At 35.0% G+C, this 18,741-nt stretch overlaps 1 protein-coding gene across 1 annotated transcript; it reads left to right on the top strand.

The window, feature by feature from the left end:
* The first annotated feature begins 416 nt into the window (after window positions 1-416).
* Window positions 417-18,456, top strand: LOC142336047 (uncharacterized). Its single transcript, XM_075384543.1, has 7 exons — window positions 417-735; window positions 871-1,309; window positions 5,298-5,445; window positions 8,216-8,442; window positions 9,050-9,312; window positions 16,311-16,955; window positions 17,119-18,456. Exons 1-7 carry the CDS (start codon window positions 543-545, stop codon window positions 18,072-18,074), a joined length of 2,871 nt encoding a protein of 956 aa, XP_075240658.1. The 5' UTR covers window positions 417-542; the 3' UTR covers window positions 18,075-18,456.
* The last annotated feature ends 285 nt before the right edge of the window (window positions 18,457-18,741 follow it).

Raw genomic sequence — 18,741 nt, 5'->3', positions numbered from 1 at the left:
CCGTTTATAATCAGTTGAATTAAAGCATTGGAAAACTTACTTTTAATAAATTTAACAGTAGACTGAAGAAGATCTACTGTTAAAGCTCTGAGCCCAACTTGTCGCCCAGCTCTGAAGATTCGCTCGAAGATCCTGAAACCTTAAAAAATGTTTTAAGGGTGAAAAAATGCATAACAAGCATGCAATAATATTAATTTTTATTAAATGCGTTAGTGTGGTTTAATGGATTGTAACGCAATCGCACACGATAGATAATTAAGCAACGACAGCTCACCAATTCGCCATCTCTTTGTACTTTAATTTAAACAATTAGATCGTTTGGCCAGTAAAGTTTAAGAATTCGGCTAGAATTCTCATTTTTCATATTCTACTAAACGCCCATTTGGCTAGAATTGTTCCATTTGGCTAGAATTGCTTGCTCTTGTATATATTTCAGATTTAGTGACTAAGTATTGTTCGTAATTCTGCTACAAAGAAACCAAGAACTAATGAATTCCTGTTAGGAGAACTCTGAGCAGGATTGTTCGGCTTAATGCTGACACATGAATGGGAATGAAAGCAGCGGGGAGGTCTTGACCGAAAGAAGACGAAAAAAGAAAATATATCTACAAAGAGACCAGGTGGACAAATATACGCAATCGAAACGACACGAGAAACAATCAATTGATGACAGCTTTCAACCACAAGTCTTTAATGGTGCTCAGCTTGAACAACTTCGCAGCTCGGCGAGCAAAGGTAGTATTTCAAAGTGAATGTTTTTATGCAGTTATTTGCTAATTATTGAATGGAATTGAAAATTGTGAAATATAGTTCATCTGCTCGTAGAAAGCTTCTAAAATGAAGCATGATTAAATAAGTAGTTTTGAACAGGTGATACGGAAACTAACGACGAGCAACATTACTCCTCCGCTCAGTTGGAAGCACATGGAGCTGAGTTGGATGCCAATGGGGAATATACCGCACAACAACACAATGCTACAGAGAGCACGTTGGAAAATAAAGCGAGCAAACTCATTAGTGATTCTGACGTAGAAACGTTTGCTTCCACAACCAACAGTTTCAATAGTGTGTTTACTTCCAATAGTGCCAACTCAGATGATTTTATTGAACCAGGTAACGATCAGTTGAAAATAGAGGAAACTGCTATCACTGAAGATGGTTTGACCGAAATTGGTAAACATTCACAAGCAACTAAAAATTGGGAACCAATCGGAGATTCAGATGAACGCGCTGGTCACGAATCAACTATTGAACAACAGAGCAACAGTGAAGATTCTTTTGATAATAATGAGAAATTGGAATCTAACAGGTATTTAAAATTCATTCTTTCTCATGTAAATGTAAAAAAAACTAGCGGTTAATTTAAAATGAAACAAAGGCTCAGGAATGCTCATTTGCTCAACATCTATGTAAAGACGTCATGAGTCCTACATGAGAGATGAATCTAATAGGAACTATCCTACAGTAGTTTGTGCATGATTAGATGCCTCTCTTTCAGCATCAAAAGTGAAATCAAGGTGACGATAAATATGAAGTTATGCTAGAAACAAGATAGAGATGCTATTTAAAATTGACCTTGCTTCGCTATTTGCTATATTGCTGGAAGTTTATCAAGAGCTCATTCGTTAGGAAAACTCAATTAGGATAGAGAAAGTTTCATTCAAGGTCATTGGAAAATAAGTCTAGAAATTTTGACAAAATGAATCGAAATACGCGCTGTGCATGTCCAAGTTCGTGCGCGACAATTTTTGTTTTCATGACGGTAGTCATTTAAACTAATTCCAGAAGTTCTGCAGTGATAGAAAATGAACATCAAGATTTTTGAAAACAAATGAATATTCACACCTAACCGGCTGTATATTTTTTATAACACGACGACGACCTTGTTTGTTTAGCTTTAAACCAAGAAACCACCTGTCTATTAGTAATCAATTTTCCACACATGAACTGCAAAAAATGAGGACATAAACTCACCTTTTTTGACTACATTCGCCAAGCTTTCGTATGATTTTCACATTCGCCAAGACATGAATTCAGCCAAGTTTCTTTTCCCTAGAACTGCTGCAGCTATATTTGCAAAATTAAAACTATGTCTACTTGATTTAGAATTATTGCCGGAAAGTTTACCAAAGTTTTTGAATAAAAATAATTTCGAAATTGTAAATCATGGAAGCAATTAAATCGAGTTTTTATTTAGAGCATTCCAAAGGCCATATACTACAGACTGGTTATCCGTTTAACAGGATAATTTTAGTGCGTTTTCTAATCATGAGAAGCTCATCATTCCGAGAAACTCCTATTATGACTCAAATTTTAAATATATTCAAAGAATATTCAAAGATTTATCTATTGCTTTGAATACACAACTTTGAATGGAAACTATATTGATTAGCGAAAATAATCTTCATCGGGAAATTTAATGTGACGTCTTTTGGCACATAAAGTTCCGACCCCGCTCATCTACATTTTTACTCAATTTTCTACCAAATGAGGAAGAGAATAAAACAATAACATATCGTTCAACAAACTACTAAATGAATAAAACAAACTACCTTAGAGGGTCGATGAGACCTGTCATTAATATGACTACCAGAAAAGACGGCGATAGATTCAAATAATTACAAATATTAATTACGACCAAAACTTGTCTTTTTTTAAAAAAGCTTTAATAACCAAATCAAAATTGCATCAGATGAAACTTATACTAAAGCAGATTTACCTGTACTTCATTAGAAAAAAATGGGATTTTTCCTCGATGCGACTTGGTAACAAGTCGACAAGAAATGACCAAAGTTTAATAAAATGTTGCTTCTTTTGAAAAGAGTTTATGTCAAACTAATTGGAAACATTATGCATCAACTGAAATCATTGAGAGATTCCTTTATTCCTCACTAGAGAGTGAATGGGACCTTTCATTATCCAGGATATGTAATACGACTACAAAAAGAACGACAAAAACATGCAAAAAGAAAAAATTCAAAATTTGCACAAAAATGGTGTCTCAGCCAATTAAACATTCAGCTGTTAACTAATGACATTAACAATTTTTAATTGCGTTTTTTGACAGAGGACCGCACATTGTTGCGATACTGTAAAAAGAAAATTTAAACCTATAAAATGGGAATCTGCGAAAATTGAGAATATGCAAAAAATCACAAATGTTTTAATTAAAACTGGTTGTACCGAGAACAAAGACCATTTGAGGAGAATAAAACCACTCTCAAGAGCAAAATGTATTCAATGGATAAGTGATGTGACTTGAATATAGAGATGCTCAGAATTCCATTTTCTCAAACACCAATATTTTCAAAATTCATGACCAACATAAGCTTTCGACTAAAAGAGTAGAAAGTTTGTTTTGCAACGTCTTCGAAAGCTAATTGCGCCTGCTGTTAGTGAGACTAACTCAATAGTCTATAAAATAACATTAAATACAAGCAGAATTTAAAAAATGCAAACAAATTTACGAAATCATAGTGCTGAAGCGATTTAATTTATGAAATTTTAACCTCGCGGAAATAAATCTTCACTTGCGTCTACTTTGAACATCATAAAGCTTTTTTTTGTAAAAGGACGATCTCGAAATGACAACAAAAAGAAGATGAAAAGTATTGAAAACTCTAAAAATTCTTCTGAAACAAATTGTTTAATCCCTGAAGACATCAGTCAAAAGTGTTTAACCAACAGAAAAACTATTGTTTGGTTGAAGAAAAAAAAGTAAGATCTGTCAATAATTTGGCTAAATTACAAAAAGGATACAAAATTGTAAAATACGAAAAAAAAGACGAAAATCAGAACAAAAAGTGATCAGTTGAATTTTTTTGAAAAAAGGTATTTTAAAAGTGAATAAAACCATAGGCTATTTAACTGATATCAGTTACTAAGTTCATTTACATATCTCTAGTTGGCCATTGTGACCTTTTAGTGCCCAATATTTTGGCATACGACAACAAATATTAATAACAAATACAGGGCACAAAAAATCCCAAGTTCTGCGAGAGAACTGTGTCGCAGCCCCTGAAAGAATAACAATTGAAGGCAAAACACAAGAATTCAGTTCAAGTTTGCTAAAGCTTAAATTGAAAATGTCAGTACTCAACATTAAAAAAACAATAAAAGCAAAAAGTTTTTGAAAAAGGCAGCATCGAAATATAAATTATAAAATTTCTGATTGGAAGAATCCATGATGATATCAAACCTATCCCTGGTTTTGGTGCGCGTCCAACAAACCAGTGTTTCAAATGTTTCGAGTTAAATTTGCATAAAAAAACGGCACAATTTTAACTTTTTATTGGGTACCGGATTTCAACTAGCTCTTTTGAAGTTTATGGAGATTGGGTCAGCGGTTTCTAGGTCTCCAATTTCGGCAAATTTAAACAAAGTGGACCAACAAAGCATATTTTTTGCAAATTTTGATGAAAAAGTTATCCAACTTTTTAGCCACAAAAATCTCAAAAATCAAACAATTCAACAACGTTCTTCGATCTCTAGCGGTAACAATATCACTCTACCGTTAAAAATTTTAACTTATTTTAGGTTATATTAGCAAATTTGAGCCAAATTTTAGCAAAATTTACGGAAAATCTGAACAAAAACTCGAGTAATAACAAAACTTTAAACCTCGATAACTCCCTGTAAAAAACGAAATTCGAAGAGATCTTTATTTCCATATTCTAGGATGTACGTGCTTTTCATTGATACCACTCACATATCTCTACGATGAATATATCGATCGGCCAAAATTGACTGAACAAAAAAGAACCATTTGAGTATATAGTTCCTCCCTCCCCACTAAAGTGGGGGTCGGAACAACAAGTTGTATTGTTACCTCATTTCCTGATGCATTGCAATTCAGGATTAGATGTTGCGTGTTCAGTGTTAGATATTGTTTTCTGTCGAAAAGAAATGCAAAAAAGTAGTCTATGTGGAAGAAATAATATGATACTGAAGTAACTATTTTTTAAAAGTATTAATCTCATCAGTAAGCTATTGATCTTTTCCAAAAACTATGATGAAATGTCACGTTGATGTAAATGTAACGAAAACTGGATCTAGCTTATCCTGACTTTGAACTTTTTTCAGAATCTATATAACTGCATATCTAACCGGTGAGTTTGAATTGAGTGTGGATTTGATTTTTTTTGTTTGTGGCCACGTCCAGGTTCTTAACTGTTCCAACTTTTGTATAAAATCTCATCCAAATTTTGATTTCTGCTATCTATGACGTGTGAACGTATCACTTTGATAACATGAATAGCAATAAGAGAATTATAATTGTTCTACTTTTGATTTTGCAGCCGTACAGAACAGCTTGAGGCGTTTCTGCGGGCACAATCAGTTCAGGAGGAGGAGGAGGAGGAGAACGTTGACAGTGACTGTGACGTCAGTGAAGATTTGGATGAACCTCTCGACAGTACCTTAGAGGAAGCGCAGAACTTAGACGAGGTGATTAATGTTCTATTCTGTGACCTTATTCATAGCGATATTATGAAAAATTGAAAAATGAGTTTCTGGCTAGAGATTTTCTCCTTTCGGATTACAAAACTTGTAGAAAATTTCCGAGCGAATTATTTGAATAATTTATTTTTCCAAAGGTTGAACGGATTTATTCTATGGACATTTTTGAAAGCTTCGGATTTGTTATATGGTTTAAAGTACAGCCAAGTAATTTGTGCTCAATAAAGCTTGACGAGATTTGGAATAAAAGCTCTTCGTACTTAAGTAACAACGTTAATTGAGGAAACGATTTGCAAGAAACTCAGTAATTTGTTTTATATATTGAAAAGTTGTGCCTGATCTTTGAAATTTGAATCTTTATCAATTGTTGGATCATTTTTAATAGCAACACAGCGATAGCTGGGGCTATTATTGCGCTTCTCTTGGTTTTTTTTTTACAATTCAAAGAATTTAAATTGTATTGGGGCGCTCTTTTTTTACGACTCGAAGAGGAGTATTGGAGAAGTCCTTTTTAATCAATTTTATTGTAGTGAATTTTGAAGCAGGAAATGAAACACGTGAAAAAATTTGGAGTGATTTTGTTGCTGAACAAAATGAAGAGTGGAGCGAAAAGAGAGTGGTTTTTGTTCATATCGCTGTTTTCTAGATAGCGAGAAATTGAGGTGTGAAAAAAATTCTGTTAGCGAGCAAAATTTTTTGTTCACGTGCGGCATTTTAGAGCGGTTTTTTAAATTTTTTGGTTGAGAAGTTTGGTTATGATTTTGTTTTGATTATAAGCTGGCTTTCTAGTGGTTTGAACGTTTCTAAAAATTCATATGATTTTTATGCTAATTCGGAGGTTTTTCTTGTATTTTGCTGATTTTTGACGATTCTTTTCTTTTACTGCCTCAAATGGGTTTTTAAAAGAGCCCTATTACTTCAGAAATTTTCAGACAACAAGTGCTTACGGTTTTGTGGATATGCAGCATTTTTTGTTGAGAAATAATTTTTGAGAAATAAACAATTTTACAATTTTTTGCGGTTCTTTTTTTTCTGTTTTTAGGCAAGTTTGTTAGCCTATTATGACTTGCCGATTGTCTTGCGGGCATCTGGATACCCTATTGGCTGAAAGGAATTTTTCCTCGGATTTATTTGCTTTTGTAATAAAGTTTTTTTTTAACTTTTCAGTTTTTTTAAGTCCAAGTTGTCTGTAAGAGCTTTTTTTCATGATTTGGCTTCAAGTATTTTCAAACAATTCTCATAACTGGTTTTAGTAGGTACTAGTTGTTTTGATGAAGTAATTTTGCCGAGACAAATATAATTCTCGCTAGTGGTTTGTTTTGTTCACATGCGGGATTAAGACATTGATTTTCTGTTTTTTTTATCTGATTTTTTTCCCAAAAGGTTTTCCCAATTCACTAATAGTCCGTTCTATGTTGAGTTTTGTTGTTTAGTCAATGAAAAATCTTTGAATTGTGCGCCAGGACTCTTCCTGCTATGTTTTTTTTTGTCAAGATTTTTGTTACGACCATATGACGTCACCACCACTTCAAATGTGCTTTTTGTTCATTCGTTCATGCAATTTCAACTGAAGTGAGTGCGTGCGTGACGTCATTTTTCTCCCTTAGTATAGCGAGTTTTTTTTTGTTCATTTGCGTGATTAAATTTTTGGTCATACTTGACTTACCTCACTCTCAAAAATGACTCCCTCACTTTGAAATTGACTTTTATTTACTTCAATTCAAAGAGATAAGGTCAAATGGGTGTGTGTCACTCTAAATGGAGGTTATTTGATAGCAGCTAATAGAGGCAGCAAAAACTTAAACAGATTTTAAATCAAAACATAACATCTCAGCGTTCAATGAAAAGACGAATTTTTATGGTCTGTCTTCGCTGTTTTTTTGGGACTGCAGATCTACAAAGCTATTGCGGCTATATTCTGGCAATCTGCCGGCTATGTTGTTTTACTGTTGCACATGCGTTTTTCAATGGTGTTACCGCACAGTTTTGGCTACTTGTCCTTTTTTGTAACTGTAAAAATTATTCTTTTTCAAAGCTATTAACAACAATGAGCTAATTTCTCACCAGTATCGTTCCGTTAATTCACACGCTTACAAATGAATAGAAAGAAGGCAAGTGTTTGGTCTAATAATAATGCTAAAAATTTAATTGCTCTTAAAGGAGGTTTTCGTTATTATTTGGCTACAGTAGGTCTCTATGCATTTTTTTAAGCTTGATCGATTTTGCCAAGCAAATATTGACCCTCCCCCCTGCGCATCCACTCACTGAGGCTAACCTCCTTATGAAGCTTGAGCTAGGTCTTACCAAAGCTGGACCCTTCCTTGAGCCAGTTTGAGAGCAATTCATCAGATGTTAATGTTAGTCTGTTATGTTTGATTTTTTAAATCAAAACTTTTATTGGCTCAAAATTTTTTTACTTGATTGGCATGTGAAAGTTTTGGTTCACGCCCTGGTGGACATAATTTCTAAATTAGATTACCATCTCATCGTGAGGAATATGATCGCCTTGGCTAGATCGATTTGATCAGTTTGAGGTCAGTGGATGTTAGAATCAAGCTTCTGAGAGTGAGTGGTCTACATGTGACATCTGATTGATAGGTCAATAAGATAATGATAGCGCCAGAAAAAAATATAATAAATTGAATTTAGTTTTGTAGGCATTATGTGACAACTCAACACCAGAGTTCATCTAGTAAACTTTAATAGTTTAAGCCTCTAAGTTTCGATGAAACAATCACAAGAAAGGTGTGTTTTTCAGCAACAATTATCTACTGAAGATGGTGATCAAAACTCTGCGGTAGCATCGCCTCCATTCAGCGAGGAAGAAGACAATAGTGTCCAATTGTGTGAGAGCATCCCTGTATCGCCCAGTGACGAAATGATGAAACCTCCGGTCGGTAAGAGTCGGCGCTCCCCTGTTCGCTCCTCCTCCAAACATGCATCGTCATCATCAATGGAGAACAACAGTTCATCTAAATTTAGAAGGTACGACTTTCAGTGTTCAATTTTGTAAGCGTCGTTAACGTCGTTCCTGGGCTCAGTTGCATAAACACTGAATTATTTAAGACATTATAGCTACGTTCTCGGAAATTTGTGTCATTGCACAATAAGTTTTTGATGTTGATTCTGCAACTCCTTTGTTGTCGCTAGTTAGTTATTTAATTGCTGTTTGTTTTTACAAAATCTGCAGAAGGTAAGCGCCTAAAATTGCTTGACTGATTGTTTGACTGATACTAGTGACTTACAATTTTAACTGATAGCTTGTTTAGTTGCAAATAGTTTTAATCAATGTTTGATATAAAATGGTATCTCAATTGTTCAGTTCTCTTTATTAGGTACTAACAATTTTCTTAATTCCTGGTTTTCAAAAATCTCTAACATACTTGTTCAGGCAAATGCTTCATTTGACTTTTAATTTTAATACACGAGTAACTGCTATTAAGATGCAGTTACCAGAAAAGGTAATTAATAAGCAAGTTTATTGATGCTAGGAAGTTAAGGTAAATTTAGTTTGTCGAGGCTCAACATTTTTAATACATGATTGTTGAGCACCACTGGACGACTTAGCTTGTAATTTTGTATGTCGCCATAGATCACGGACAGTGTTGTACTTTGATTCGGACGATGACGAAGAGGGCACCAGTCATATCAAGGAGAGTGTGGTGCTCGAAGAGGAGGAGGAAGAGGATCTGATTGGGGTGGGTGGCATGGACGAAGAACAACAAGAGGTGGAATCAGGGACCGCTGGAGTGCTTCCTAATGAGATGGTCTCTGAGGATCATGTGAGATCAGAGAGCAGGCATACAGTCATCACAAGAACCCTCATAACAGATGCAGATAATGAGGATGAAAAGGGTGCGAGAATTTTGCTTATTCAATTGAAAAATAGAAAGGAGACATTATGATTTCAGCTGTTAGTTGTTGAATAATCTTTAGAATCGAGTAATTGCTCTCGAATGAAATTTGAAGCAATTATTGTAAACGTGTTGGTCTTTTTCACGTGAACGTTTTGACTTTTCAAGAGACTACGCCCTCGACTTTTTCGTTTTGCACGATGTAAATTTTTCGTTCACAAGTGTCAGCAGCTGAACTCAAGTGGCGGTAGTTCTTCTGTGAAATCTTAAAAATTAAAACATAGCAGGACAAGTCCTGACGTACAATTCAAAGAATTTTCATTGACTAAAAAAAACTAGACCTTAAACGGACTATGAATGGATTGCGAAAACCATTTAGAAAAAAATCCGATCCAAAAAATTGAAAAAACAGTAAAAATCAAAGTGAAATTGCCGCATGTGAACAAAAACACTAGCGAGAAAGCGAATTTTTGTTCAAACACCGTTTTCTCACTCTACTTTAAATTTAAAGCGGAAAAATTTCACGCCGCAAAACCACTCGCTTTTTCGCTCCACTTCCTGTTTCGGCGTGACCAAAATCACTACTCCAATTTGACTTCAAAAATCATGAAAATGTGTGAACAGATCTTTAAAAAAAGACAGCGCCCCAATACGTGACCAAAACCATATGACGTCACAACCACTTCAAATCTGCTTTCTGTTCATTCGTTCATGCAATTTCAACTGAAGTGCGTGTGTGACGTCATTAAGTTTTTGGTCACACTTGATTACCTCACTCTCAAAAATGACTTCATCACTTTGAAATTGACTTTTATTTACTTCAATTCAAAGAGATAAGGTCAAATGGGCGTGTGTCACTCTAAATGAAGGTTATATGAGAGCAGCTAATTGAGGCAGCAAAAACTTCTACATGTTTTTAATCAAAATATAGCATATCAGCCTTCAATGAAAAGACGAATTTTTTGGTCTGTCTTTTTCACTGTTTTTTTTTTGAGACTCTAGATCTACGAAGCTATTGCGGCTATTTTCTGGCAATCTGCCAGCTATGTTTTTAAATATCCGCTTTCATCTTCTCAGCCGGCTATTATAGCGCTCCTGTTTTTACTATCAAAGATTTGGATTTATTGGTGCTCTGTCCTTTTTTTTCAGATGTTTTCACACATTTTTCAATGACTTTGATCTTTGGATAAGAGGCCATAAGCTGGCGTTAGTAGTCTTTCTAGTCCTTAGAGTGGTGCAGCTGCTGAAAAGTCCATTATTCAAGGTTAACAGGTCATTTTTGGAAGTTTTTAACCCAAAATGATGATTTTTCACGATTTTTCGTCATTTTTGAGGTGACTGTTCAATTAGTTGTCGAATTGACGTTTGTCAAAGTTAAGTTGATTAAAAGTCTTTTGCAAAATGAATTATTTATTGCCATTCTATGAGTTATATGTTTTGGTACTGCTAACATAAACTGCAAGAATGATACTTATTTTATCAATTTTTCCATCGTCAGGGAACAGAAAACCTCCTCTAGGGTCTGATAATAGATGACTGCATTGTTTTTAGTGGCTTTTGAATTGTTTTAAACTTTTTCATATCACGAAATGAGTAATTTTTTGATACAACCTGCAATTTTCAAATTTTTGCCAGTGTTTGAGTTTTACAGCCTCAAGAGCCATAAAATCTCCTCTAAGGTCTGATAAGTTATTGCACAGTTTTAAGTATAGTTTTAGAATCCAACTGAAACTCTTTTTGACACTGAAAAAAATAGAAAAGAAAACGGTCAATTTATCTCTTTTTTCATTTGGTGTTTCAACCCTGATGTGCATCAGGCGCATCAAGGGCGGCTATTTTCCGGCAATCTGCCGGCTATGGTACTTTTAATCGCAAATTTTAGCATTTTTTTAAAGTTTTCAGTTTTTTTGAAAATGATTCTTTTCAGCTTTTCGTGCCACAGCGGGCAAGCAACTTCCATTAGGGTTTAATAGTATGTTACCACATATTTTTCAGGGGCAATGGAATGGGTTTGAAAGTTTTAATATTACGAATGTTGCAATTTTTTGATAAAATTTGAAAAAAAATTTTTGAACTTTCTCAAAGTTATTGTCATGTTCCTAGTTTATCGATCTTTATGAGCCAATAAAACCTTTTAAGGCTTGACATTGGGCTACCGAAACGAAGGCCCCTGGAGACAATGAAATGGTTCTGAGGCAATTGGTATCACAGATTTTAACCGCTTTTCATCAAATTGTGTTCAAAATTCTTTGACATTCTCTAAGTTTATTGCTCTTTACGGGCCACTGGAAAGCTTCAAGGTTTTTAGCTTTGGTTATATTTTTGCTGAGTTCGATTATTTTAGTTTCTCGATTTTTGAGATTGTTTCTTCTTCTTAGCTGGCATTCTTCAATTGATCTGCTGGTCAGATACGTTAGTGTTTCAAAGTTTTTATTCAATTCTTTGTATTCTTTTTTAGGACTTGTCCTGCTAAATTTTTCACTTTGTAGAATTAAACTATGTTTCACTTTACCTCATTTTGCCGCTTTCGGCATTTTGCGTGAAATCTTTTTTGACTTCTCTTGGCTAGTTTCTTTGTTCGCTCATTCTGCGCAAAATTATTTTAAACATGGGACTTTTCAAACAGTTTTTCAGTTTTAGGTGTTTTTTGGTGCAATATAATGTTCCAAATGGCCTAGATTCTAGGTTTTTGTTTTAGGTGTTTTTTGGTGCAATATAATGTTCCAAATGGCCTAGATTCAAGGTTTTTGTTTTAGGGGTACTTGTGTTATATAAAGACATAATTAAATTTTTCTGGTTTTAGTTCATTTGAGATTTTATTAAATTATTTTTTCAAAGTTTCATGAATATTTTTGAGAGTTCATTCAAAGGGTTGTCTTCATAGCAGAGTCAGCTCTGAGTCTTTTTGGTCAATTTTTATCGGTAATTTAGAGTGTATTTAAAAACAGAAAGCGGTGAGTTGAAAAAGTGTTTAGGTCAAATTTCTGAAGAAACGTAAAGCGCAGGGAGAGAGGAAATGTTTTTTTGGTAGTTTTGCATTTTTTGGAGGAGTGTGAGAAAATGAGGTTGGAGCAATTGTCGCGAGGCATTTGTCATTTCAAAGCATTTTTTTTGTTTAAATTACATATTTTTGGTTGAAAGTGTTTATCTCCGTTATCGTAATTAATAATATTGTTAGTTTGGATGAATTTGTCGCCCTTTGAAATAAATAGTGCACTTTCAAAATCACTTTCTTAGCTATTTTCACTATTTTGTCATATTGAAGGCTTTTTCAGCAATTGTGTTTTCGTCAATTTTTGAAAGCATATCCTGTGGTTAAATTTAGTTGCTCTGGATATTTCGGCTGCTTTCGAAATAAATTATATCAACTTACTTGAAGTTGTCTTTGTTAGGAGTAATGGAGTAATTTTAATCAATTTTTGGCCTATTTTGTTGGCTCTTTCTGATTGTGCTTGTCGCTTTAATTCTTCCTCTTCAGTCTCTCATTTAGAGTTTTTCTACAGATATTTCCCATAATTGGTACCACAGGACACTTTCCTGAAATAAATAATGCGAATTAATTATTCCAGGTTTGTTTTCGCTGCATTTTTTGCTGTTTTATATCATTCTGCCATGTGTTTTGCGGATGAATGCTTCATCAGAAGATTTAGAAAAATTTTCTTCGACATAATGGTCGTTAAGCAGAATGTGCGGATGGTTTTGTGCGAGATTTCTGTTGACATCATTATTTCTGACTTTGTCCTTCTTTTCCTCTCTCTCTCTCTCTCTCTCTCTCCTTGGTTTTCTCTATGAAATTTGTTGGTTTTTCTGCAAATTGGTAGTCGTTCAAAAACTGGAAATTAACCCTACGGCAAGGTATTTGCCAATTAATTTTGTGGAGTTAAAGCAGAGGCTTTATCGGTTTTTGTTAGGTACTTTTCTTTTGTTAGTTTTCCGGTTTTTCGTTTTCTCGCTGGTGGTTTTTTGTTCACATGCGGCAATTTCACTTTGGTTTTGACTGTTTTTTTTCGATTTTTTGGATTGGATTTTTTTAAATGGTTTTCCCAATCCATTCATAGTCCGTTCTAGGTCCAGTTTTTAATAGCCGCCCTCATCTCAGCCGGCTATTATAGCGCTCCTTTTTTTTACTTCGTCGAATAAAAAAATGTTTCGCTTTACCTCATTTTGCCTCTTTTCCAACATTTTGCGTGATATCTTTTTGACTTCTCTAGGCTAGTTTCTCTCTTCCCTTATTCTACTAAAAGTGATTTTGAACATCAGTTGTTCAGCAAAGCAATTCAAAATGAACAGAATCAGTATAAAAAATTGAAGTCAGCAGTGGAAACGGGATAAACCCATAAAACCCAATTTTAGATGCCCACTATTTGAAAGTCGTTCCTATAAGTCTTAGTTACCATCTCTAATGCTTATTGGTATTGATAGTAGCCCATGTAGCCTCTCTCAAAGAAACAGATGTACGTTATGTTCAACTACGAAGTGCCATCAAAATAAATCGGACTTAAAAAAATGTTACAAAAATCTTTTTCAATATCTTCTATTCTTTCAATCCCAATCATGCTTATTGGAATCAACGGCGGCTATTTTCCGGCAATCTGCCGGGTATGTTCTGTTTAGTGAATGAAAATTCTTTGAATTGTACGACAGGACTTGTCCTATGTTTTTAATAGCCGCACAGCGATAGCTGGTGCTATTGGCCTTCTCTTGGTTTTTTTCGTCGTCGCGATTTTTGTTACGACCATATGACGTCACAACCACTTCAAATCTGCTTTTTGTTCATTCGTTCATGCAAATTCAACTGAAGTTGGTGGGTGACGTCATTTTTCGCTCTTAGTGGAGCGAGTTTTTTTGTTCATTCGCGTGATTAATTTTTTAGTCACACTTTTACCTCACTCTCAAAAATGACTTCCTCACTTTGAAATTGATTTTATTTACTTTAATTCAAAGAGATAAGGTCAAATGGGCGTGTGTCACTCTAAATGAAGGTTATATGAGAGCAGCTAATTGAGGCAGCAAAAATTTATACTGATTTTAATCAAAATATAACATATCAGCCTTCAATGAAAGGACGATTTTTTGGTCTGTTTTTTTTTTACTTTTTTTGAGACTGCAGAGCTACTAAGCAATTGCGGCTATTTTCTGGCAATCTGCCAGCCATGTTTTTTACTTCGTCAAATAAAAATTTTTCGCTTTTCCTTAGTTGGCAGCTTGTTCAACATGTTGTTTAAAATCTTTTTGACTTCTCTAGGCTAGTTTCATTTTTCTCTCATTCTGCTAAAAGTATTTTTAGACAGCAGTTGCTCAGCAAAGCAATTCAAAATGAACAGAGTCAGTATCAAAAAACGAAAGCAGAAATAGAAACCCATAAAGCCCGATTTTAGATGCCCGTTACTCGAACTTTGTTCTTAGTTACCATCTCTAATGCTTATTTGTATTTATATTACACCTGTGTGGTCCCAATACAAAACAGGAAGATGTTCAGCTCCAAAATGACATTAAAATAGTTCGCACCTTAAAATTGTTTGTACAAAAATTTTTTCTCTTAATCCCAATCTTTGTTATGGTATTCAGCGGCGGCTGTTTTCCGGCAATCTGCCGGGTATGTTTTTATGCCATCTGAAAGGGTACTGTAGCGTTGCGGATCGTTGTTTTTTTCCAGGAAGTTGTTTTTCAGACCGCGTTTTGACCTAAAACGGAAGTAAATTTGCTGTGAGAACTAATTTTAATTGAGAGAAATTTTTGGTTCATGCGTTACGTTGATTGAATGATTTTACGACAAAAATGTTTTGAAGAGAACGGAGCTTAAAGAAAACTGTTTTTGAGCGTTTTTTTAATCACTTTTGGCTCACTTTTTTTTCATTTTAGCTTTGTTTTGACTTTTTTTCGTCTCATCACGTTGGACGTTAGGTTCTACATGAATATGTAACACTCTGGAAATAATATTACACTGTTTTTCGATAAATCAATTTATTTTTGGCCTTTATTGTTCACAATTTAGTGACTGTTTGTTAATGGGCATTTAAATATTTTGAAATTTGGCAAATAAATAAAATGTTTCGAATCTTTCGATTCTGTTTCCCTGGGTACTATATTTACATACTTACTATGTGTCTAGTGTTTGGCAGTTTTTTTTACTCTCGCATGCTAAGTTGATGATCTGCTCTTGTGAGTTACTAAATTTGCTCTGCATAAGTTTTTTCTGCGAAATTTTTGTTTCGTGGGGCTTTCTTAATAAACGATGTTTTGTCCTGAGTTTTTGTTTTTCCGAGAAATTAAAATTTTGCAGTGGTTTTTACTAAATTGATAAGAACTGTTCATTCAATAAAATGGAAATGATTGCTGAGTTTTTGAAATGCTGTGACGCCAAACAAACGTTTTTTGTTTTGTTTTCAGACCTAAATTTTAGATAGTTTTTTGCAATAATTGATTTTTATCCTCCTAATGCTTTACCAATGACTGCATGGTTAACAGCTGAATTCTGATAAACATTTATTTCGCGACTGTTAGCCCGTACAGTTTGTTGGGTTCACCAGTTTTTGACCATCCTTAAAGAATTTGACTTTCTATAGATATATTTCTAATAATACAAAATTTTGTTTCACATTTGAGATTATAGTCTCTGCGGCAATGTTTATGGTTTCTGGTGAATTGTATTAAGCCTTAATAATCCGATCTGTTTTTTATCTGTATTCCTCGTCACAAAAATCTGTTGCGCAGCTATTCCGGCAATATGCCGCGTATGGTTAAGGTTAAACTCGAGGGTTTGAAGCAATTATTGAAATATCAGTGGCTCCTTTCACTGAAAAAATTTATTAATTGCTCTCGTAGAGAAACAATTATTGTAAACGTGTCTCTCGGTTATTTGAAGCTCACTATTGAACTTCTTAGGTCCATTAGCCCCCCCCCCCGACTGAAGCAGGCTGCAATTGATTAGAGCTCCCACTAGTCGTTCGAGAGCAATTCTTCCGACGTTTAGTCGGTTATGTTTGAAACTGTTTCCAGACGGCGAGAGCCTGGGTGAAGATGAAGCGGACTACTCTACATTTGTCATCTTGAAAACAACGGATAAAGATTCTGTTAGTGTTCATCAAGGAACAGCCCGGCTGCAGTCAGCAAATGCTTCATTGCCACGAAGACCAAAATCTGCGATTGCCTCTGGAGCATTGAAGATGTCCTTGCAATCGCGGAAAGAATTCTGCAATTTTGTAGAGAAACACACAACCCAGAGATTGAACTCGACAATAGCTGGATTTGCCTCGCGCGAAGATGAATACGAACGACTGATACCAAATGGAAAAGTTACCCTTTTATGTGCTACTTGGAACATGGCAGAAGGACGTTTCTTACCCGACAATATTTCTGACTTACTTTATCCATCTGAAGATCCACTAGTGAATTATGCAGAAGATTCAAAACGATTCCTTCCTGATATTTTTGTGATATCAACCCAGGAAAGTAGCCCAGAAAGAAGCCAGTGGGTTGTGAGGCTGCAGGAAACTATTGGACCTACGCACGTTTTAGCTCACATGATGCAAGAAGGTGTTCTGTACATGTGCGTTTTTGTGAGGAGAGATCTTATCTTCCATTTGAGCCAGTTTGAGAACTGCTTTGTGCAAACGAGGGCAGCCAAGCAGTTCAAGACCAAGGGTGAGGTTTTAAATCAGAATTTTAGTTTTTGATTAAGTTCAAAAAGTGGTTCTTTTTTAACTGGAATTGTTGTTTTGACTAAAATATTACCCCGTCTGTTTTCTCTGCATGCTTTTAAAGATATCTGGCTTGGTGATTTGTATTAATGATTGAATATATTTAGGAGCTCTTGGTGTTGCTTTCTATCTGTTCGGCACTTCCTTTCTGTTGGTCAATTCCCACCTAACCCCTCACGAGAACCGACTACAAGACAGAATACGCGATTATCAGACCATTGTGAAGAACCTATCCTTTCCAAAAACTCTTAATTCAAGCTCTGAAAACAGGGGACACTTCCTAAGACCTCCTCCCGCTTCACCTAATTTGACCGAGAGAACTTCTACGACGGTGACAGCAAAAGAATCAATATTTCAGAAGTTCGACTATGTAATATGGATGGGAGATCTGAATTTTAGACTGAAATTGAATTATGATGAGATAAAGCGTCTGGTGCGGAGAATAATGACCAATTCGTTAATCAGTCCTTCCAATAGTGTTAACGTCGACAAATTACAACAGAATGGGAATGTTGAAGATGACGATGAAATAGCGCAAGAGTCTCTCAGTATCTTAATTGCCCATGACCAGTTAAACATCAGCAAAACTGAAGGTACATGTTTCGCCCAGTTAACAGAACCTACGATTTCGTTCCTGCCTACCTACAAGTTCGATCTTTTTTCGGATATTTACGATTCGTCGGGTAAGAAGAGATGTCCTGCTTTCACGGATCGGATTTTATATAGCGGTAAGAAACAAAAAGATCTGAAATGCCTCCTATATGACTCGTGCATGTTAATCAACACCAGTGATCACAAACCTCTGGTAGCGGTATTTGAAACCTCTATAGAACGAGTCAGCGATGAACTTCAGGAACGAATATGTTTGGGGTCTGGTTACTTCGATCACGATGTATACAGTAAAGCTATCAATAGGAACCGAGAGAGATCTCTACGGAATAGCAGGCTTTCTCTGAACAGTATAGCACCGCCTTCTACGCCTCATCTAAATGCAATTGCGGCCAGGAATCACTCAATCAGCTCTGCTTCTAGTGCTACCAGCAATATATGTTCTATTCAGTGAAATTATCATAAGCAATTTATAACCAATTTGATGACAAAGCTTGTCCGACGTCAGCTTAATTGCAATGTCATCATATGTTGGGCACTTTTAATATACATGGCATTTTAATCCAAAAAGTTTAGGGTCGGATTAAGTGACTGTTTTTGAATATATCGAGGGAATTTTTTCCACGAAAGCTTGTCAATGAATTGGGTTGCACTTGTTCTTTGCAAAGTAGTTTCTTTTAGCGTATAGTCTTCATTAGCATCATTGATTGCCTATATTTGTAAATAGCTTCATCCAAAGTGTAAATAGTCAGTAAATATGGCAATATTAATTGTATGTCTCTATTTTTGAAAATCACATTTGAAATTTCAGCTAATTTAAGAGTTCTACCACATAATTTTTCATTAAGTTCGTGTGAATTTTTTAACTAGGAGGTATTGGTTTATTATCTTGCTATTCAAAGAATTTTTAACCGGTTCAAAATAAATTTACAAAGGAAAGGAAAGTTCGTAGAACAGCTGAAATACGAATGAGCATGCACGCACTCATTTTCATGCGAGCAATTCCGTTTAACTTATTTTGATTTGTTAATCTGATTTCAAGTTAAAAAGCTGTCATTTGAGCTATATCTTGTTGGTTTGGAACCTTCATTTGCGCTGTGAGGCGCGCATGTCTATACTTT

This window comes from Convolutriloba macropyga, chromosome 1, assembly GCF_964194025.1.
Source record: "Convolutriloba macropyga chromosome 1, txConMacr16.3, whole genome shotgun sequence".
Taxonomy (NCBI): Eukaryota; Metazoa; Xenacoelomorpha; order Acoela; family Convolutidae; genus Convolutriloba; species Convolutriloba macropyga.
The sequence above is the reverse complement of the archived record's forward strand: the minus strand, read 5'-3'. Positions and strand labels throughout refer to the sequence as shown.

What these genes read in the sequence shown, in the direction of transcription:
- LOC142336047 (XM_075384543.1), top strand. Translation starts at nt 543, where the DNA reads ATGAATGGGAATGAAAGCAGCGGGGAGGTCTTGACCGAAAGAAGACGA. An exon ending in AGTTCATCTAAATTTAGAAG is followed by an intron (nt 8,443 to 9,049) that starts GTACGACTTTCA and finishes ATGTCGCCATAG; the next exon opens with ATCACGGACAGTGTTGTACT. An exon ending in CAAGCAGTTCAAGACCAAGG is followed by an intron (nt 16,956 to 17,118) that starts GTGAGGTTTTAA and finishes GAATATATTTAG; the next exon opens with GAGCTCTTGGTGTTGCTTTC.